The sequence below is a fragment of the Crinia signifera genome, chromosome 12, assembly GCF_055691185.1.
Source record: "Crinia signifera chromosome 12, ASM5569118v1, whole genome shotgun sequence".
NCBI classification, from domain to species: domain Eukaryota; kingdom Metazoa; phylum Chordata; class Amphibia; order Anura; family Myobatrachidae; genus Crinia; species Crinia signifera.
The window spans coordinates 78,733,739-78,756,590 of record NC_139228.1 but is presented as its reverse complement, the minus strand read 5'-3'; the positions used below and the strand labels follow the sequence as shown (position 1 = coordinate 78,756,590).

The window sequence follows — 22,852 nt, the reverse complement described above, 5'->3', positions numbered from 1 at the left end:
AGACTGTGTTTGAAAAATGTCAGGCAGGAGCTGATTGGTTGTTTATCACTCTCCATTTTATCACTTTGAAGCTTAGTGCATCTGGCACATAGCCACTTATAAGATATAGCCGGTTAAAGGGGGTGGGGGGAGGAGAGTGGTTTTCTCTCCCCCTCACACCAGAAAATGCAGGGACTAGGCTGGTGTAAGAGGGGCCAACACTAAGTTGAAGCGAGCCCGCAAAGGGGCGGCGGTACGCGTCCTGCAACCTTTTCATACCCCCACTATCCACGTCGGCGTGGAGTTGAATTTATATAGTGTGGCGAGCCACCGAGCCCGAAGCGTGGCGAGCGGACGCGCATAACTTCACATGTATTCCGCGTGCGCTCGCCACACTATATAAAATCAACTCCACGCCGACGTGGATAGTGGGGGTATGAAAAAGTCAGAGGACGCGTACCGCCGCCCCTCGCGGGCTCGCTGCGCTCACCAGGCTTCGAGTAGGTGTTGATAGTACGGGTGGCGTGGGGGGTGCTTGTAATATTGTAAGCACCCATTACGGTGCTTATACAGTTATTTATCTTATATTTATCTTACATTTAACATTGAAAACACCCATTAGGGTGCTTATACAATTTAAAATTGTATACCATTGTATATGCCATACAATGGCATACAATTTGATGGTATACAATTTAAAATTGTATAACATTGGCTAACATCGTATCGCATCGCATACCATCGTATGCCTTATGGTATGCAATGCGCGCCGTGCTAGTACCGCTATTTGTTTTCTACAGTTTGTGCTTTGGCCCTGGCATTGGTACACTGATTCCTACTGCGGTACTATCCATCTATCATTCTGACTGGCTTTGCCTTTCCCATGGGCCCAGTAAGCCAGGATTAAATACTAATTTAGGTGTTCCAGTTCAATGCATTGAATGCTCCTAATTACCATTTACAAGTGCCAATAGGTCACCTGCATTGTTCCCGATTGTCACCTTAACCCCTATCTGTTCTATTTGCCTAATGCTCGTATATTGCTGTCCGACATTGTTACTTTTGTAGTTCATCCGACTTGTGCTATTGACAGCTGCTACAGTCCTATTAGAACCAGGCGGCTGCGAGGACAGACGGGCTGGCTGATTTAGCAGGTTGCTGCTAAAGAGACAGAGCACATGTTAAAAACAGCCCAGCGAGAACACTAGTTGGTAGATGTTGATTATTTATTATTCCATATGCTGTCAAACTAATAGAATTTGAATTCTATTTAATACTGGTTTTATTCTTTTTATGTGATCTGTGCTAGTTTTTTTAGATTTACAATTAAAGTAAAATTTTATTTTTAAGCATGTCCTGTAATGTCTACTTTCTCTTGCCGTAAGACACCATTTTATCAAATGCAATGAGATACTGTTTGTCTTCGTATTTGTCTTGCTGTGGGAAAATATTTTGTAATGGAGAAAGTAGTTACTATTATGTATTTACAGTTTCTTATATAGTGCAGTATATTATATTCCATTGCACTTTACAATGGGAAACAACAGGTATAAAACAAACTAGGGGGAATTTACTAATACTACTTTCACTCTGCCTAGACGTTTAAAAAAACAGTATTTTTAAATGGTATTTAAAACGGGTCTGAGCCTTCACATTGCAGTAGATTACCATATTAAATACCATTTAAGTACCATTCACATCAGTCAACCCCTTTATTCCCCTGAACACGTTTGAAGGCAGACTGCAGGGGACAGCCTATCACAGGTCTGTAATCTGTTGTTTTTACTAAATACCGTTTCAGAGCCATTCTCACTGCATAGAAATCGGCTGTGAAACGTGTAGGACTCTGCTTTTTAAACGTATTGAAATACCGGTTATCTTTAACCGGTAAATGAACTCTGGCGCTTTCCCACTGCAGCCTTAAATGTTTTGAAATGGGAAAAAAAAACGGCAATATACCGTTTAACAAGTGCGGTGTGAAAGGGGTATAAGATGTGTATTCTATTTACATGTGATGTTGCTATGGGCAAACTATTAGATACTATCTTTTATCTTCTAGAAAGTGCTAAATAAATAAGTAGATTCTGATTGGTTGCCCATAGCAACATCAAATGTGAAGTAGAATACACATCTTAGTAAATTTCCCCCATAGAGGTAGGAGTAGGGATGCCAATCCCGGGGCATTTTTTCAATCCCGGGATCCCCACCAAAAAAAAAAAAACATTTTTAGCATAGGACCCACCCCGGCCGACCCGCACATCTACTTACATTAGGGTGCGGGCGGGCTGGCGGGAGTGGGTTTGGAGGTGCACAGTGCCTCCCGGCAAGTGCACCTCCATAGAAGACAGCAGGCGGGCGGAGGCAGGCGGGCGGCGGAGAAGAGGCGGGCGGAGTCAGGCCGGCGTGCTGGCGGGCGGCGGAGAAGAGGCGGGCAGGCGGTCACTGGTGACGTGTGGCCTGCGCAGCGTGACCTCTACTGTCACGCTATGCAGGCCGCACGCCGGGTCAGGTAACGGGAACAGCCGGGCAGCGTCTGAGCGAGTGCTCAGACGCTGCCCGGCATTAGACTGCGCATGCGCAGTCTAATCCCGAAATCCCGGGATTGGATTCTCCAATCCCGGGATTGAAATCCCGGACTTTTTTAGGCCAAATCCCGGGATCCCGCCGATCCCGATCCCGGAATTGGCCACACTAGGTAGGAGGGTCCTGCTCGCAGGCTTACACTCTATAGGCATTAAAAGCTATACACTAATTCTATATTTAATTCAGATTTTAAATGTATCCATGAGTTTATTACATTGGTATCATGAACTGGTCTGCTGTAAGGGTTTGGATTCTTCAACCTCTGGAATTGTGGGCTGGCAGGAGCGGTGCCTGTTTCCATGTGGCTCGCCTAACACTGTATGTTCTGTAATTGTTTGCATGATTTGTTTGAGGATGAGGAAATCCGTGTAGCTTTATGTCAAGAGGGAATAGTCAATTCCGGAAACGCCGGAGGTTCCTGTTGTGAAGTATGCGCTCATCGCTAACCTGCGCTACATTTCCCGAGCGTACCCTGAGCGTATCCAGGTTTATATGGCTGATCATTACTACAGATAGCCCCAGCGCTACAGTCGCAGTCCTTCACTTTATAATAAGTTTGGACACCATATATGCTGTGTTAGTGAATTATAAAGGATTCCATGGCAATCTGATCTGACACCTGTAATATACAACATGGACACCTGGAATAATACATGGACATGATGTTATGGGCATGTTGTGTGTTGTAGGGACGGCATTTTCCACCCAGGGTAATCCTATTTAGTACAGGAGGCTGTGGGCTGAAATCTCCCCAGCTGCCGAAACGGAGCAAAACTGGATTGCTCTGTTGGGCGCCATCTAGTGGCAGCCGATGTAAAGAACAATTGAATCCATCCCTTTGAATCTTACAGGAGGTAAAATCTATATAAATGAAATATATTATTATTCCCTAAACATATAAACTATGGGTAAATTTACTAAATTTGTAAAAAAATAGGTGTATTTGTATCCAGAAAAACACCTTCGTATTCGTATTAAGGGCACATTTGTATTTACAAATACGAATGGATACATCATCGATGGAATACGACAGGAATCACCATTCAAAAGAATGGCTATTCCTAATTTACTAAAATACGGCCGCTAATTAGCGGTAAACATGCGATAATTGCCGGCCAGATATGCCAGGAAAATAGACTTCATTTTCCTGGCGTATAGGCTTAAAAAAAAAAAAAAGGTTAAAACAATAACCCAAACCGAGTAAGGGTTCCCTGTATTTTTTACAACCAGCACCAGGCTCAAGGGCCGGTCCTGGTTCCCAAAATACAGGGATAAAATGACTAGGGGTCCCCCGTATTTAAGAACCAGCACCAGGCCCAACCAGCCAGCAGGGTAATGCCACAGCCAGGGGGAGACTTCTTTTTTATACAAGTCCCCCCAGTCAAAGCATTACCCCCTGACTGGTCAGCCTGGGCACCCCTCACAATGAAGGTGTCCCCCCTTCCAGAATGTCCCTGCCCAGGAAAAATAGAAATAAAATCTATTGTCTAATACTGTGGAACTATGAGTCCCAGCAAGCCTACCCCGCATGCTGGGACTTGGAGAACCACAAGTCCCAGCATGCGGGGCATTAAAGGGCCCACTGGAACTTGTAGTTCCACAGTAATAGAAATAGTTAAATAAACACACTGACACACACATGAAAAATAAAACTTAATACATGCATAGGCCATACATACTGATACTTACCTATCTTGAGCCCGTAGGTAGGTCACCTTCCATTGGTCCTGGTGGCTGGTGTACTGGGGTCCGGGTGTCCGAAGAATTCCATAGGGGGACCTTTGGAAGGAAATTATACTCACGGGGCCCCTCCGGTGTAGATCTGTCCTCTTCTTCACTCCTGAAGTAGTCTAGCGTACTTGGCCATAAAATAAAATATGATGGTGCAGAATCGCTTGGCACATCTAGCTTGCCGTTTCAGGGTGCTGTTATTAAGGTTTAGAGTTGGATTAGGGATTTGGTTAGAGTATTAGGGTCAAGTTTTAATTAAGGGTAAGGGATTGGATTGTACAGATGCCCATCCACCAGTATTGCATGCAATACCCCGTCAACTCACCTGGCGGCGACTGGACTGCATACGATACATCGTATGCGGTCCTTTTGTATACAAACTCAATCCATTGTTAATACATCTCCTCGGGAAAAAAAAATATTTAATCAAAACCATATACCATATATACTCGAGTATTAGTCAACCCAAATATAAGCCGAGGCACCTAATTTTACAACAAAAAACTGGGAAAACCTAAGTGGGACCCTCACTCGGGTATAAGCCGAGGGGGGCTTTTTCAGCATAAAAAATGTTCTGAAAAAGTAGGCTTATACTCGAGTATATATGGTATATAAAAATAAGAAAGGTAAAGGTAAATGCCTTTTGAAAAAATGTATATCTGTCTTCATCTGCAGCTATTGCTTTTGCACTTTCCAGCTGTTTGCATTGCAAGATAATATCCCGGTCAATCTTTGGCAATATTTTCTGACCGAGGAAATATCGTCACGCACCTATTCAATGCTGCCATTGCCGACCGCATTGAAGGCTTTAGAGAGTCAGATCTGTTTCGCGGATTGTCGAATCTACGTCAGTTTTTTATTGGCTGCACAGTGACTGTTATGTATCTGTAAGTGATAGGAAAAGTACACCCATGTGCAAGTACCAAGAGTGTATATTAAAGGTTTTTGTTTGACTTGGGGCTGAACAACATGAGGGCAGAATGGGAACCTCTCACTCATCTTCTGTATTTCAAAGCATTACAAAGTCCAACTAGATTTGGTAGAGTAACCGCGGTACTTGTGTATTTTGGCGGCGCCCATCGCATCGCATACCATAACGCATACGATGGTATGCGATGCGACGCGATATCGTACGATAGTGCACGATGGCATACAATTTTGAAATTGTATGCCATTGTACATGGCATACAATGCCATACGATGCGATGCGATGCGATTAAACATTGTATAAGCACCCTAATGGGTGCTTATACAATGTTAAGCACCCAAATGGGTGCTTACAATGTTAAATGCACCCCCACGCCACCCCCCCACTATAAACGTGAACCCGAAGCGTGGCGAGCGGCGGCGGTACGCGTCCTACGACCTTTTCATACCCCCACTATCCACGTCGGCGTGGAGTTGAGAATAGAATAGTGTGGCGAGCGCAGCGAGCCACCGAGCCCGAAGCGTGGCGAGCGGACGCGGATACCTGTGAAGCCCGCGAAGGGACGCGTTTACCTGTGAAGGTATCCGCGTCCCCTCGCGGGGCTCGCTGCGCTCGCCACGCTTCGGGCTCGGTGGCTTGCTGCGCTCGCCACACTATTCTATTCTCAACTCCACGCCGACGTGGATAGTGGGGGTATGAAAAGGTCGTAGGACGCGTACCGCCGCCCCTCGCGGGCTCGCTGCGCTCGCAACGCTTCGGGTTCACGTTTATAGTGGGGGGGTGGCGTGGGGGTGCATTTAACATTGTAAGCACCCATTTGGGTGCTCAAAAGCACCCTTTAGGGTGCTTATACGATTTTTGGTCGTATAGGGGGTCAAAATCGCGTCGCATCGCATGCCATCGGGTGCATGGCATGCGATGCGATCTGTTCGTCGTACGACGGACATCGGGGGCGCCGCCAAAATACACAAGTACCGTAACCGCTATCCTCAGACTGCCATTGTAGCACCCGAGCTACAGATTCCTCTAATGAAAGGGACTCTGATTATTTGTCTGTTCTCTCCGTTCGTATGAATAATGAATACATTATACGGTATTCAGGTCTGTTCTGCATCGCCCGCCCAATGATGCAGTGCACTAAAGCCTGCAGACTGCGATTTTCTGTCTTCTCTATGACCATGACATTCTTACACTCGTTATATATTCTCTGTAGCTAACAACACAAAACCCATATATTGTGCTGATCACTGTGTTGTGTTACAGGAGAATGAACGAGTATGATTGCCCCATGAGTGTATATATATATATATATGAATCTATTTATATTTACGTAGGGATCAAAGTGGGAACTTAGAAGTGCTGGTATAGAAATGTAGATGGCGGATTATGATTCGGGTGTCTGGGGCAATGTAGATGGCGGATTATGATTAGGGTGTCTGGGGCACCCCATTCATATTACTCAAAAACTGCTGCTTATCTGAGTAAATTGAATTGCTCTGGCCAAATTCATTAGCTGGGGTAAGTTACCAAAGCTAATTGGATACCGCCTTTATCTAAATGGCTGGTGCTGGTGGTATTGAGGAGTCTAATAGCTACTGTTGGGTATGGAGGGGTCTGTGATGAGTTCAAATAGATACATACCTTGGGACAATTGGTCCAGTGTATTTCGATGTGCATGTTTTGTAAGTAATGTCTCTACTGAACATTGTTTATATTAATCACACATTGGGTTCTGACCAGAGGTGTGCGATTGGTTCTCCAGAAATTTGAATCCACCTGAATTTTGTGGATACAAACCTGACAAAAGCATGGTACAGATCCCTGAAAGACAGCTGATCCGAATAAAGTCCTGGATCGAATATTCCAGCGGTTCGGAATTTGGATTTTAAATCCGGATTTTGGATTGCAATAATGAAATTAATTTAACTATTCACTTTTATTTTTTTTTACACTTATTTGAATCTAAATCCGAAGCAAAACTCCTGAGGGCGGTTTTTGCCAAATTTAAAACAAAAACACTGCGCATATCTCTAGTTTTCCAAAAAGGTATTGGGCTGGATGTATTAAAATACATCGCCGCCCTTCGCGGCCCCCGTGCCGCGATGCCGCCGCATATGTACTAACATATGCGGCTGGCATCGCGATGCGGTGACGGAGGCCCCCCGCGATACCTGGAATGTGGTGTGCGGCTGGTCTCCGTCACCTCCCAGCCGGCTCCTGCATCCCTCACGCCGGGGACAGCTAAGCAGGCTGTCCCCGGCGCCTCCTCCTCCCCCCTGCAGCCGGAAGGACGTCCGGCTGCGTCACTAGGGGGAGGAGGGGTTTACCTTTCAGGGTCCAGGAGGACCCTTCAGGCAAGGTAAGCGAGAGGGGGGGTCTGCGAGGCGGCGGGTTTGCGTTGGCGGGCGGCGAAAAGAAGCCCATAGGCTTCTATAGGGTATCGCCACCCAAAGGTGGCGATACCCTACACTGCAGTATCATTTTTGATACATTAGAAAATGCGGTAAAACCGAGGTTTTACCGCATTTTCCATTTGATACATCTCGCCCATTGTGAGAACAGGCAGATAGAATGCATGACATACTTATATTGTGCTCCGAAGCAGAAAAGTAATTAAGAAACTATTGCATTTCATTTTGGTATCTTGTCAAGTAGTCAGTTGGGGTCTTTAAGGTGTTTTAATGGGCTCTTGATGGAGCTGTTCAATTTGATCCGATCTGGCGAGAGTGCTTGCAGTGCCTGAAAGTAGGTTTACCATGTAAAGCAGGTAACCCCATCTAAAGCAGGTAAGCCCCATCTAAAGCAGTGGATTGGGTCCCCAAACTATGGACCCTTTGCAGATTTCTGCTCAATACCTCAGGAGTGTGCAAGCAAAAATGTGGTCATATGTGTCATTCATCCACGTTGACAACACCAATTGAATTGCTCCATCAGGTGCGCAAAAAAAAAAAATTGAATCTCCCTCGGTATTTGGATTGGTCTCTGTGCAGTCCAGGGCATTGAGGACCACAAACCATGGGAAGAGCTGTTTACATTAATTATTTTATTTTTTCAGGTGTTTTTCCTACTTTAAATCTTTCACTACTCTTAACCTATCCCTGCTTTTAGCGCTCATTACTCTTTTATTCTGTTGTTAGGGAGGTAGTGGTGGGTATGGAGGTGTCGGGAAAGTAGAGGTGGGTATAGTGAGTGTGTATGGGGTGGTGTCAGGGAGGTGGTGGGTATGTGGGTGTCAGGGAAGTGGTGAGTGTGTATGGGGTGGTGTCAGGGAGGTGGTGGGTATGTGGGTGTCAGGGAAGTGGTGAGTGTGAATTGGGGTGGTGTCAGGGAGGTGGTGGGTATGTGGGTGTCAGGGAAGTGGTGAGTGTGTATGGGGTGGTGTCAGGGAGGTGGTGGGTATGTGGGTGTCAGGGAAGTGGTGAGTCTGTATGGGGTGGTGTCAGGGAGGTAGTGGGTATGTGGGTGTCAGGTAAGTGGTGAGTGTGTATGGGGTGGTGTCAGGGAGGTGGTGGGTATGTGGGTGTCAGGGAAGTGGTGAGTGTGTATGGGGTGGTGTCAGGTAAGTGGTGAGTGTGTATGGGGTGGTGTCAGGGAGGTGGTGGGTATGTGGGTGTCAGGGAAGTGGTGAGTGTGTATGGGGTGGTGTCAGGGAAGTGGTGAGTGTGTATGGGGTGGTGTCAGGAAGGTGGTGGGTATGTGGTTGTCAGGTAAGTGGTGAGTGTGTATGGGGTGATGTCAGGGAGGTGGTGGGTATGTGGGTGTCAGGGAAGTGGTGAGTGTGTATGGGGTGGTGTCAGGGAGGTGGTGAGTGTGTATGGGGTGGTGTCAGGGAGGTGGTGGGTATGTGGGTGTCAGGGAAGTGGTGAGTGTGTATGGGGTGGTGTCAGGGAGGTGGTGGGTATGTGGTTGTCAGGGAAGTGGTGAGTGTGTATGGGTTGGTGTCAGGGAGGTGGTGGGTATGTGGGTGTCAGGTAAGTGGTGAGTGTGTATGGGGTGGTGTCAAGTAGGTGGTGGGTATGTGGGTGTCGGAGGTAGTGAGTGTGTATGGGGTGGTATCAGGGAGGTGGTGGGTATGTGGGTGTCAGGGAAGTGGTGAGTGTGTATGGGGTGGTGTCAGGGAGGTGGTGAGTGTGTATGGGGTGGTGTCAGGGAGGTGGTGAGTGTGTATGGGGTGGTGTCGGGGAGGTGGTGGGTATGTGGGTGTCAGGGAGGTGGTGAGTGTATATGGGGTGGTGTCAGGGAGGTGGTGAGTGTGTATGGGGTGGTGTTAGGGAGGTGGTGGGTATGTGGGTGTCAGGGAGGTGGGTGGTCTATTTTATTGTGGTGGTCCACAATTATGTCAGTGTACTAGTACTGTACTTTTATAGAGATCATTGTAACATCTACTGGGCATTGTCGGATTATACTGCTTCACTTCACCTAAATGAAATTGTTGTATAATTGCAATGTCAATGTTGCAATCGCAATAAATGTTGGTTACAATATGTGCACGAAATAGTTTTTCTTAGACACTTACTGGTTGTTTTTTCTTCCCTATATTCAGTGACAAACAAGAGACCCCCTCAGGTCTACATCACCAAGGTTAAACAATTTGAGGGCTCATCGTGTTTTGTGAGACGGTCTCAATGGACCCTGGATCAACTCAGACAAGTAAACGGTATTGACCCCAATCGGGTGAGTAGAGAGCTTAAAGAGATAACCGGTACCTCATATGTGTGTGTGATCTGTGTACGAATCTGTATGGGTTTCTGTATGTGATCTGTGTGGGTTTCTGTATGTGACCTGTATGTGATCTGTGTGGTTTCTGTGTGGGTTTCTTTGTGTGATCTGTGTGTGATCTGTATGGGTTTCTGTGTGTGATCTGTATGGGTTTCTGTGTGTGTATCTGTGTGTGTATCTGTGTGATCTGTGTGTGATCTGTATGCTAAATAGGATTTATATTCTGCTATGTTTCTTACTTACCGAAGATATTTTTAATATTTCAAATAAAATTAGGTCTGGTGGTAACTATTATATTTTTCCTTTGGTAAACTAAAACATTGTATAGATTTACGCTTCGGGCTCGGTGGCTCGCTGCGCTCGCCACACTATATAAAATCAACTCCACGCCGACGTGGATAGTGGGGGTATGAAAAGGTTGCAGGATGCGTACCACTGCCCCTCGCGGGCTCGCTACGCTCGCCATGCTTCGGGTTGACATTGATCGTGGTGTTGCGTTAACAATGGGGGGGCATTTCACATAATTAACCATGAGGGTGGGTTTACAATTTAAAATCGGGTCTCGGGGACCATTTTTACATTGGGTCCAATGGAAAAATCGGGTCGCGTCACGTCGCATCGCATAGCATGCCATTATAATGGCATGCGATGGGACCGATTTTTAAAGTGTATTAAAAACGTCTTTAAAGCCCGAAAATCGAGTCAGTCGGGTCCCATCGCATACCTTAAGGTATGCGATGGGACCCGACGGGCGCCGTGCTAGGAAACAAGTACCTTTTGGTGTTTACCAATGTTTGTTTTGTTGTGTACCCATGTCTATGTTTTGTTGTGTACCCATGTCTATGTTTTGTTGTGTACCATTGTCTATGTTTTGTTGTGTACCATTGTCTATGTTTTGTTGTGTACCATTGTCTATGTTTTGTTGTGTACCCATGTCTATGTTTTGTTGTGTACCATTGTCTATGTTTTGTTGTGTACCCATGTCTATGTTTTGTTGTGTACCCATGTCTATGTTTTGTTGTGTACCAATGTCTATGTTTTGTTGTGTACCCATGTCTATGTTTTGTTGTGTACCCATGTCTATGTTTTGTTGTGTACCCATGTCTATGTTTTGTTGTGTACCAATGTCTATGTTTTGTTGTGTACCATTGTCTGTTTTGTTGTGTACCATTGTCTGTTTTGTTGTGTACCATTGTCTGTTTTGTTGTGTACCATTGTCTATGTTTTGTTGTGTACCATTGTCTATGTTTTGTTGTGTACCATTGTCTATGTTTTGTTGTGTACCATTGTCTATGTTTTGTTGTGTACCATTGTCTATGTTTTGTTGTGTACCCATGTCTATGTTTTGTTGTGTACCCATGTCTATGTTTTGTTGTGTACCAATGTCTATGTTTTGTTGTGTACCAATGTCTATGTTTTGTTGTGTACCCATGTCTATGTTTTGTTGTGTACCAATGTCTGTTTTGTTGTGTACCCATGTCTATGTTTTGTTGTGTACCAATGTCTATGTTTTGTTGTGTACCCATGTCTATGTTTTGTTGTGTACCCATGTCTATGTTTTGTTGTGTACCCATGTCTATGTTTTGTTGTGTACCCATGTCTATGTTTTGTTGTGTACCATTGTCTATGTTTTGTTGTGTACCATTGTCTGTTTTGTTGTGTACCCATGTCTATGTTTTGTTGTGTACCCATGTCTATGTTTTGTTGTGTACCCATGTCTATGTTTTGTTGTGTACCCATGTCTATGTTTTGTTGTGTACCCATGTCTATGTTTTGTTGTGTACCCATGTCTATGTTTTGTTGTGTACCCATGTCTATGTTTTGTTGTGTACCATTGTCTGTGTTTTGTTGTGTGCCCATGTCTGTGTTTTGTTGTGTACCATTGTCTGTTTTGTTGTGTGCCCATGTCTGTGTTTTGTTGTGTACCCATGTCTATGTTTTGTTGTGTGCCCATTGTCTATGTTTTGTTGTGTGCCCATGTCTATGTTTTGTTGTGTACCCATGTCTATGTTTTGTTGTGTGTCTGTGCATTGTTTTCTAAGCTCCTCCCGAAGCTGCAAGAGCACAAATAACAGGTCTTGCAGGAATGATTGTGCCAGCTGTATGACCTGATCTACATAATGTGCCAATAGCTATTGTAACCCTAAATGTTAGTCTGAGCTATTTGCAATAACCAGCAGCAAGTAAGGGAACCAGAAGTGTAAGTAGTAATAGCTGGCAAACAAATAGTTACATTTAACGTGCCAGTGTTTTCCTTATAGTATTTGTGTCTGCATCCTGTGTACTCTCCTGGTCACACCCAGCTGTTGGCACCTACGAATATTAATCCAGCACAGACCTCAGGAAGCAGATCTACCTGACCAGGGCCCTTATTTCGATCTGATTGCAGTACAAATGTGTTCTTAAATTGGGCAAAACCATGTGCACTGCAGGTGGGGCAGATGTAACATGTGCAGAGAGAGTTAGATTTGTGTGTGTTATTTTGTTTCTGTGCAGGGTAAATACTGGCTGCATTATTTTTACACTGCAATTTAGATTTCAGTTTTAACACACCCCACCCAAATCTAACTCTCTGCACATGTTACATCTGCCCAACCTGCAGTGCACATGGTTTTGCCCATTTTGAGAACACATTTGTACTGCGATCAGATCTGAATAAGGGCCTAGAACTCAGTGTTATTATTGGTTGTTCTCAGGCAAATAATCTCCAGGATCCATTGTTGGAAACCCACCATACGAGTTGGAAGAGCTATTATTCTGGTATGGGGTGTACTGAATTTAGGTCAGTGATGTGTATATAACAGGTGTGAGGCAAAATATTCATAGACCTAGAATATCAATTATCCTGGTATTTAGAATAATGAATATTAAATGGGAAGGTTGGGTTATTTTCTGCTTTTACATTGAGTCACGTATACATTTCCAGACTGTTAAGTCTTTAATCATAGATCTCCCTAACCCTGCTTAATCTCTGTTCAGCCAATGGGTGAATGGCTTGCATATTTCCCTGAGGATTTCTATGATCTGTATGTACTTTACTGCTTCATTTTGGGATTTCTATTAAACCTTTAACACCCAAGTAAATGACATCACCGGCATTCATAATCCTAAATGAGCTATTAACGTGATCTGCATGTTGGCGCTTCCAAGTAATCATTTAATGTATTACTCTCTATGTATGGCGCCGGCGTATTCTGTTATACGTTACTATATGGGACACTGTAATACAACAAGACTAGGTCATTACAGACAGGTCGTTGGACCCTGCTCATCAGGTCACAGTCCATAAGGGAGAGGGGATTTGATGAATGAGTGTTGTATATTACATATTAGTCCAATCGGATTCCTCTGTCAACTGTACCTTTAATCCAGGACAGACATTTATGTCAATATTCTAGGTACTGTGCTGCTGAATGAATATATACAGGGTCTTATACCAATAGCAAGTAGCCAGTGATAGGACCAGCACATCCACGTGATGAGAAAATCAAAGAAGCATACATTTATTTGGAAGCAATGTATAAGGCCATAATACTTAAAACGGGCAGCAGCAGATCTACATGAATGCAGCACGGATCTTGGGATATGGCAGCAGCCGTGGGACAAACCAGTACCCTGACGGGCCATTTCGGCGCTCAGCGCCTTTCTCAAAGGGTATCAACGGGTATATGCCCAATGTAGCCTTTAAATAGATGTGGAATAAACCATACTCACATGTTAGCTGCGTCGCAGACGCCATTCTCGCTGCGGCGCCATCACCCCGCCTCCCTACTTCCGCTCCAGCGTCATGTACCAATACCCGGAACCAAGTTGCAGGGATAGGAACCATGAACGCGGGTGTACGGGATGCAGGGGGCTGTTCAAGCAGCCGCACAGCACCGGATGCTGTCATCGTGACACATCCATTACCATGGAGACCCGGCATTTCCATTCAGTATCATACAATACAAATAATATACATCGCGAACACAAGAAAATAAATAAAATATAACAAAAGAAAACGGATAAGCATTGCCCAGTGTGTGTTAGTGGTAAGATATCAATGGGTGGATGAATTACACTAATAAATCATACGTGTCATCCAATTAGATCTCCCATTATCTACTATTAGGACCACATACACACTGGGCATGCATTATCAAAAATAATAATAACTGAAAGGGAACTTACAGAAAATACTTCTAAGGTAACAATAAAGATCCATTGACGCAATATTTACATATTTAAGGCCAGAGGTCGAAATCCATCATCTAGTCCCACACACACATCTAGATAAACACTGACATATTTAATTCCTCATTGAGGCCCGAGGGGGCAAGCGACTGTAGATTATAGATCCATTGGCTCTCACGTTGGAGCAATCTCTTGTGCCGATCCCCCCCTCTTCTCAATGGGGGGATGTGGTCAATCGGCATGAACCTAAATTCGTTCATCCGGTGGCCACAGTTAGCATAGTGTCTCGGGACCGGAGGAGTGGTGTTGTCCACTTTGAATAATGCTTTCTTTATGGAGGAGCGGCGTGCCGCAATTCTCTCCTTCAGAGTACGGACAGTTTTGCCCACGTATACCCTGTGGCAGGGGCATACCACAATATATACAACATATCTGGTGTCACAATCCATTCAATGCTTTAATCCATAGGTTTGGCCAGTGATTTTATGCTGCCAACTGCACTATATAAATGGGATGCGGGTGGCAGGTCATTACTACTGTGGGCATTATGTAGATAACTGGAGCTAATACTGTGGTTGTTAGGTGTACAAGCGGTACTACCACTGTGGGCATTATGTGTATAAGCAGAGCTACTTCTAAAGGCATTATGGGCGAGATGTATCAAATGGAAAATGCGGTAAAATCCCGGTTTTACTACATTTTCCAATGTATCAAAAATGAAACCGCATTGAAGGGTATCGCCACCTTTGGGTGGCGATACCCTATAGAAGCCTATGGGCTTCTTTTCGCCGACCCCCCCTCTGGCTTACCTTCCTGAAGGGTCCTCCTGGACCCCGGAAGGTAAACCCCTCCTCCCCCTAGTGAAGCAGCCGGACATCCTTCCGGCTGCAGGGGGGAGGAGGAGGCGCCGGGGACAGCCTGCTTAGCTGTCCCTGGTGTGAAGGGAGAGCCAGGCGGCAGGGAGTTGACGGAGACCCCCTGCACACCAGAGTACAGGTATCGCGGGGGGGGGGCTCCGTCACCGCACCGCGATGCCAGCCGCATATGTTAGTACATATGCGCTGGCATCACGGCGGGGGGGGGGGGGAGCGAAGGGCGGCGATGTATTTTAATACATCTCGCCCTATGTGTGTACTGGGCGCTACCACTGTGGGCCTTAGGTTTATAAGCGGAGCTACCACTGTGGGCATTAGGTGTAGAAGCGGCACTACCACTGTGGGCATTATGTGTATAAGCGGCGCTGCTACTGCATGCATTATGTCTGTACTGAGTGCTACCACTGTGGGCATTAGGTTTATAAGCGGAGCTACCACTGTGGGCATTAGGTTTATAAGTGGAGCTACCACTGTGTGCATTGTGTATACACGGCGCTACCACTGTGGGCATTATGTGTGTACTGGGCGCTACCACTGTATGCATTAGATAAACTGAGTTATTGCTATTGGCATTATGTGCAGAAGCGGCACTACTGTGGGCATTGTGTGTGGCAGTTGCAGTACCACTGCGGGCATTACATGTGCGGCTGTCAGCACCGATATCCCTGGCAGCGATGGAGCGCGGATCCGCTCATTAATATTCACTGGGTCCTCGCTCATTACTATTGCTGTCAGCGCCGCTGCTCAGCCTGTGAGAGTGCTGGGTGGCGGGCAGGGTGCTGTCAGTCAGGCTAAAGGCTACCTTCCGCCTGTTTGATCTTCCGCCAGGAAACCATTGTGAATAGGCAGAATATCAAACTGGCAGAATATATTCCGCCTCCGATTTACAGTGAATATATGTTTCTTGCAATACCTTACTTTTCCCAGCATGCACTGTCACTTATGTTGCGTACATTGTGCTTTACAGGAATCCCCAGAGTTTGACCTTCAGTTTGATAATGCCTCTGATCAGTGGGCGGCTAGTTCTGGTTCAGAGAAATTTACTTTCTTCCAAATCCTGCATCACGCCTGCCAGAGATACGTCGCGGACAGGAAGCCTGAATTCATCAACTGCCAGTCCAGACTCTTCTCAGGTGAGTGTGACTTCGGCCAAGTCCAGAGACCAATTGGACAGTAGGGACAGCCGAAATCAGGAAGTTGGTGATTTATTGATTTTTATATGATGAGAGTGTTAAATGCTATAACACCTAATATATTTTTGCAATGTGGTGTGTGTGTGTGTGTGTGTGTGTGTGTGTGTGTGTGTGTGTGTGTGTGTTTTCTGTGTTCCTGGTTCCATGCTGACTCATATTTTCCTTTGAAAGTAAAATCGGGGACCTGTTTTGTTAAATGTGGTGGCTTAGATTTTTTTGTATGTACTGCAAGAAAATGAAAAACAAAGTATACAGTATAATTGGAGTGGTTGTATTTCACTATGATCATGAGTGGTAGACGGTAATTAGATATACATTGGATATTTTGGACTTCTGAGGGCTGACAATGAACCGCAACTGGCAGCAATAGTGCTGCCAAACTTTTGAAATATCAAAATTGAATAGTAATAGTTTTCCCCCATCCTAGGAAGAGTGGAATATAGTGGTGGGAGGAGCATGGTCATTTCTAGATGCACAGTTGAAGTCCGGTTCCTCTCATTCTATACCCTTATTGGCTACTTTTCACACACATCCTGACAGAACCCGTCACATCCTCCTGGGCTGCTGTTTGCAACCTTTTGTTTTATTGCGTTTGTGTTCGTTTTACTTGCATTTTTTAATATTGGATATCACTAAGTGGCTGTAGGTGTGGGGTCTGACTGGAACCAGCTGAGGAGATGCCAAGTGGGATTGTGTTCAGGGGAACTTGGCCATTGGCTCCACAGTTATATAGTTTCCCAGAGCCCCAAGTCTTCATCAATATCAGCCATTGATGGCTGCTAAACTGTGCTCTTTGGATGGTGGTAGCAAGGTTAGTGGCTCCCTCGTCTGGTGACTAAATATGTGGTCATCCGCACCAATAGGTGTCTGCATGCAGCAGAATGGCAGAGTCCTGGGGAGCATGGGGAGAGGTACAGGTTGGTAGCATTAACCTTCCATATTTGCTGGGTCCTGTGTGGAGGTGGCATCCTGGCACTACACCTTGTGCTTGTCTTGCTTTACTCTCAGAAGCCCACAAAAGGTGCCACAGACACACGGAGCCAGCTTGTGAGGCAGGCAGCAGCGCCAGCTGCTTAATGATACGCCACACTTGCCTGGTACGATAGTTTCCAATATTTATAATGATTTTTATTGCAGTAAGGTGGTCCGGTTTCACCCAGAAATCGAACACTTACTCCTGTAGTTTATGGGGCAAGTATTTTAAAGTCTTATACTGTATATACTGTATGTATGTGGAAGTTTCTAAGCTATCTTCATATTGGCCACAATTAACCCTTTGAGAGCCAACATGTGCAAAATATCCACTGAAAATACCAGCATTGCTCACGTTTGTTATATAAATTAAAAATAAAAATGTTGTGAAAAAAAAAAGATTCTATTTCCTATATAAGATAAACATTAAATGTCAGTACAAATTTGTTTGGAAAATGGGCAAAACCATGTGCACTGCAGGTGGGGCAGATGTAACATGGGCAGAGAGAGTTAGATTTGTGTGAGTTATTTTGTTTCTGTGCAGGGTAAATACTGGCTGCATTATTTTTACACTGCAATTAAGAGTTCAGTTTCAAAACACCCCACCCAAATCTAACTCTCTCTGCCCATGTTACATCTGCCCCACCTTCAGTGCACATGGTTTTGCCCATTTTCCAAACAAATTTGTACTGCGATCATATCTGAATAAGGGCCTTATTTTGGCAAATTATCTTTGCACTCATTATGTTAAGAACCAATGTATTTTTTGCTTTACAGGGAACAGTATATTACACACGGCTGCGGACAGTGTCACTAGCGCCGTACAGAAAGCGAGCCAAGCCCTGAATGAGCGCGGGGAGCGCCTGGGTCGCGCTGAGGAATCAACAGCAGAAATGATGAATAGTGCACAACAGTTTGCAGACACCGCTCACAAGGTGAGGACGAGTATATGCCGGGCGTGTGTATGCTTGCAGTCAGGTGAAAACCTATCAAATCTTCTTTCATACTATACAAACAATATATTCATCAAGCCTTAACGTTTGATACATATAATCGTATGTGATAGAGTACACAGCATATTGTGCTTTGTCAATTTATCAAAATAATCAGCACATGTGAGAAAGTTAGTACATGCCATGGCTCATAGCTTCAGCAGAAGTATATGGATTCTCTGTTTGTGTTTCTGTCACTTACATCATAGCTGTGTCATTGTGACCCATGTCTACAACACTGCCACGGTACATTAATACATACAGTACTGGTCTACTCTCCTGAACCCTGCAGGGGACTCTCAGTTATTCATTTAGTCTCCCACACCCCTGTAAAAGGTGTGGGAGACCATTTTACACACTTCATAGTGAAGTGTGTAAAATAGGGAGGGTAATACTAGGAGTCCTTGGTCCATGAGGAGCAGCTCGGTACTCGTTATGCAATTCTATGGTAATTGGATCACTTTGGCCTCTCCCCTTTTTTGTAATATGTGCGATTCACATCTTTTCCCCATGAGGCCCCCATCACCGGCCACCTGCATCTCCTTTCTGGCTTCCTAAGGTCCAGATGTATCGAGCTTTAAAAAGTGATAACATGGAGAGTGATAAACAGCCAGCCAATCAGCTCCTATCTGTCGTGCTACAGGCTGGGTTTGAAAAATGACAGGTAGGAGCTGATTGGCTGCTTGCCTATCACTGTCCACTTGATCACTTTTTTGAATCTGGATACATCTGGCCCTTCGAGAGGAAACTACAAAAGTAGGAAAATATACATTAATGTTGGAGGCCATAAACTCTGAAGGTATCATTACATCAAGTGAAAGAGGTGGAAAGGTCGTTGTCCGTAAAGCCCCATACACACTTGGAGATATTGTTACAATGTCAGTCATAATGAGCCTCTGAGCGATATTGTGGACAATATCGCCAAGTGTGTAGACCAGTGTCATGGTTGAAAATGATGAATCTATTCCTTAACCCCTTCAGTGGCAATCCCGAGAATTTTCCTGGCTCTGCCTCAGTGCCCAGTCTGGCAAGCACGGAAAATTCTCAGGATGGCCACTGTTTGGCGCTGCTGAGTTCACTCACTGATCTCAGGCAGCTTCGCGCTGCCCGGCTCCCTCTCCTCTGCGGCGCCACCTCCTCCCCCCCCCCCCCCCCCCCCCCGGGTTTCTTATTGAAGTCCCCGGCGCTGGCTTATGACAAGCCAGCTGCCGGGGACAGGGACGCGGCGCGGGGGGGGGGGGGGGGAAGGTCCGGGCAGCCGCTGATTGACAGTGCAGCGGCGCTGCCCGGACCCAGGGAGGTAGTGGTGGGTTTTTTTTAAGGGAGCACTCCCCATAAAAAACACCCAGTGGGGAGCGCTCCCAAACAAAAAACCCACCACTGAAGGGGTTAAAATCAATTCTACTTTGGCTGTGTGACTGGATATTGCACCTGTTAGTAATGGCTGTAAATGAAATGACAAAGCACTAATTAAGTATCCATATATATTGGCAATGTAGTGATTGTATGTTATTGGGTAAAACCGAGGGATTAGATGTATGGAGAAGGAAGGACACATGAGGGAGGAGGGCCCTGCTCACATTCTAAAGGGGAGGGAATAATTAGCATGTTCTGGTTGGTTTGTAAACTCTTACATCGGACACAAGGGGCCAAATGTATTTAGCCTTAACAAATGATGAAGTACTAGCCAAGCCGCTCCTAACTGCCATTGCTCAATAATGGAGCTGGTGTCATCCAAGTGTCTCCTGTCGCGCCGAGCGCCAGCTTGCACCAACGAATGGGGCACGCACACATCGGAGACACTCGGGCTCCATTCTTGGCATGGACTCACGAGCGTGTGAAGCAATCGCTCGTCCTCGAACGACGCCGCGCCACCCGCCAGTTACAAGCGGCTGGCGCTCTGGCGATAACATCGAGAGCGGCTCCATCTGCACATTTGGCCAAAGGTTTTGTTTATTCCCCATTGATGGAGTATTTTCTAATGTAATGTTCTATAGTCTGTCCTAATCTAACGCCTGCAATACTTTACCTCTCTCTACAGCTTGCCATGAAGCATAAATGCTGACACTGTAGAATGGAAAAACACAATGTGACCGCCCTTTTCCCCTGCCAAATAGAATGGATGAACACAATGTGACCGCCCTTTTCCCCTGCCGAACTCTATATGCCAAAACCTCAGCACAAGGTTACTAATGAAAATATAAATCTTTATTTTGAATGGGACACTTACTGATCTCTTCCGGCCTCTTCCATCTTCCTTTTCATGTCCAAGTGGTGCCAATGCAGGGTACACTCTTGCTCTGTGTAGAGTTAGTTCTGGATATAAAATGCAGGGTTCCGCTTCCAGCAGCCATTTTTCATGTTACTGCAGCACCAACATCAATCGGAACTTCATTCAGTTATCAGCGGACGGATTTTATTCCAAGGCCATTCCCAGAACAGTGCATTGGGGATGTGACCAGCGAAGTTGGCTCGTTATTGGTGATGCAGGACCTACTGTGTACCGAGCTTGCTGGCGGTTCAGCTGGTGAGCCAGATACGTGCACTCATGTGAATGTTTCCTTCCAGAAGGAGCTGGTTGTGGGGAGATTGGTGAACTTATTAGTGCTGGCTGAATCTACTATACATTAAAGTCTTGCTCGGACCCCTCTGTTTCCATCGGCAATATTATGCAGCTTTGCGCAGACAAGCACGTACAGAATGATTGGTTTGCATTGCCTTCGTCTGCCTCGCTGGACATTTGTTTTTTGTACTTTTACGGCAAATTTTAACATCGTCTGGAGTTGAGATCGCCATCACGGTTGACATGCCGGTGTTTCTACAGAGCCGGCACATTTTTAACATTTCCATGTGTTTAATTTTGAACCATGTTGCATAATAACGGTCTAAGCAATAAAATGGTTATGTATATCTTTAGACAATGCTGGCAGACTTTTTTGTTGTTTTGCAAGGAGACGTAAAATGTATTTGTGGTGTTTATGTGCTGCATAGAATTGTGGGCTTTATACAAAAAACAACCCATAGGTTGATTTTGGTAGTTAAAGGGGGGTATTCAATTTGTAGGTCACGGCGATCGAGCTACACATTGAATACCCCCCTTTTTCGGGTGCGATTACTTTTTGCCTGCGCCCAGATCCGAGTCAGGCGGGAAGCTCCGAGCGCCGCTGAGATTGATGACGTTCGTGTGGGCTCGGATCTGGGAAATCCGAGCCCGCACATCCCTAGTAAATACTTACTGATTTAGTTTTACACTGCAATATAGATATCGGTCTGAAGTACACCCCCCACCCAAATCTAACTCTCTGCACATGTTACATCAGCCCCACCTGCAGTGCAGCATGGTTTTTGTCCATTAGAGAGAGAATTTGCTTTTGCTAGTGAACTGAACCAGTATCGGGCCCATATATCTTTGCACCGTGCTTGTGATACCTTAGAGCACTACCCTACATCGGGCACAGGTGTGTGAAGTGCGTTGAGCGGGATCTGCTTGATACTACAGATTGTAGAGCGGGATTTCTCACCCTATGGAATAGGGGCAATGAACATTCATCGGGCTTGTTTGAAACGTGAATATTCGTGAACTGCTGTGTGGATCTATTAAATCCACTAGGGAACTTTCACACTAAACCCAGATCGCTCATCATACAGAGGGTGACCCAAGTTTAACCCTTGAATTGCCGGGTTGGATAACCCAGGTTATAAGCTGTAGTGCATTCGCACCACACCTCGACCCGGGTCCTTAGGTCACCAACCCAGCAATAATTCTAGTCCTGTGTGAAAGGGGTATAAGACTGCACTCAACGCTGTTACTTTATGTAACCGGCTGGTTTGCGTCAGAACAGTAAATATAAACATGCTGTGTTCGGTAAGTATATGAGTGTTGGTGTATCTCCTGATGGCGGTGCTGCATGGGCACCACCATATTGGATTGATCAGCTGACTAGCAGGGTACCATGGGAACTGGTGCGCTATTTAGTGGACTGTAGCAGTAGTGTATGAGGACACATCTGCATAATACATGTTTTTAAAATTCCAAATTCCATTCTGTTTTTCTTGAGTTTTGAGGTCACAACCTAGAAAGCCCACCCTAAATTCCAGAAGGGTGAGTCCTGTAATACTTTTAAAACCCCAGAACTCCTGACAAGCCTAGCAAGAATGTCCTTCTTCATATGCACAATACAGATGTGTTTCTTGCTGGAAAAAAAAACTCCTGTAAGCATATTTTAGTCACAAAACATAGAATTAGTTATAAATTACTTCACTTTTATATCATGTCTGATTATCTAAAATACAGATTTTATACATTTGAGTTTTGACGTAAGGCGCTATCATTATAATTACATTTGTCCAGCTGCATTTTTATATATATAGAGCACATGTATGAAGTGGGAACTGCTGTACGAGAATAGGATCTTATTTAACAGCTGGTTTAGTTACATCTTATCAGCTGTACAAAGTTAACACTGTATACCATTTTGAGGCAAGTGTATGAAGCAGTGATATGGGAGGAGACGTGAGCCAGAGGAGGAGCGGCCCATGGCAACCAATCAGCTGCTCTGTATAATGTTATATTATGCAAATTATAGATGCCACCAGAGGCGGATTGGCCCACCGGGAAACCGGGCCGTTTCCCGGTGGGCCGTACCAGATATCACTCTGAGCGTTTACCTTGGTTCCAAGCGGCTGCAGCCCAGCCTGGTCACAAAC

The 22,852-nt window shown here is 45.3% G+C and overlaps 1 protein-coding gene across 2 annotated transcripts in view; it reads left to right on the top strand.

The window, feature by feature from the left end:
- The window catches only part of STXBP6 (syntaxin binding protein 6), a 62,131-nt gene extending 41,063 nt beyond the window's left edge, over positions 1–21,068 (top strand). For both annotated transcript variants that reach the window (XM_083165952.1, XM_083165951.1), the window contains exons 3-6: positions 9,765–9,895; positions 15,956–16,121; positions 17,931–18,088; positions 20,187–21,068. In XM_083165952.1, coding sequence (XP_083022078.1) covers positions 9,765–9,895; positions 15,956–16,121; positions 17,931–18,088; positions 20,187–20,210 — 479 coding nt within the window. In that variant the 3' untranslated portion in view covers positions 20,211–21,068. The remainder of the gene's footprint in view (positions 1–9,764; positions 9,896–15,955; positions 16,122–17,930; positions 18,089–20,186) is intronic.
- Positions 21,069–22,852: the final 1,784 nt, after the last annotated feature.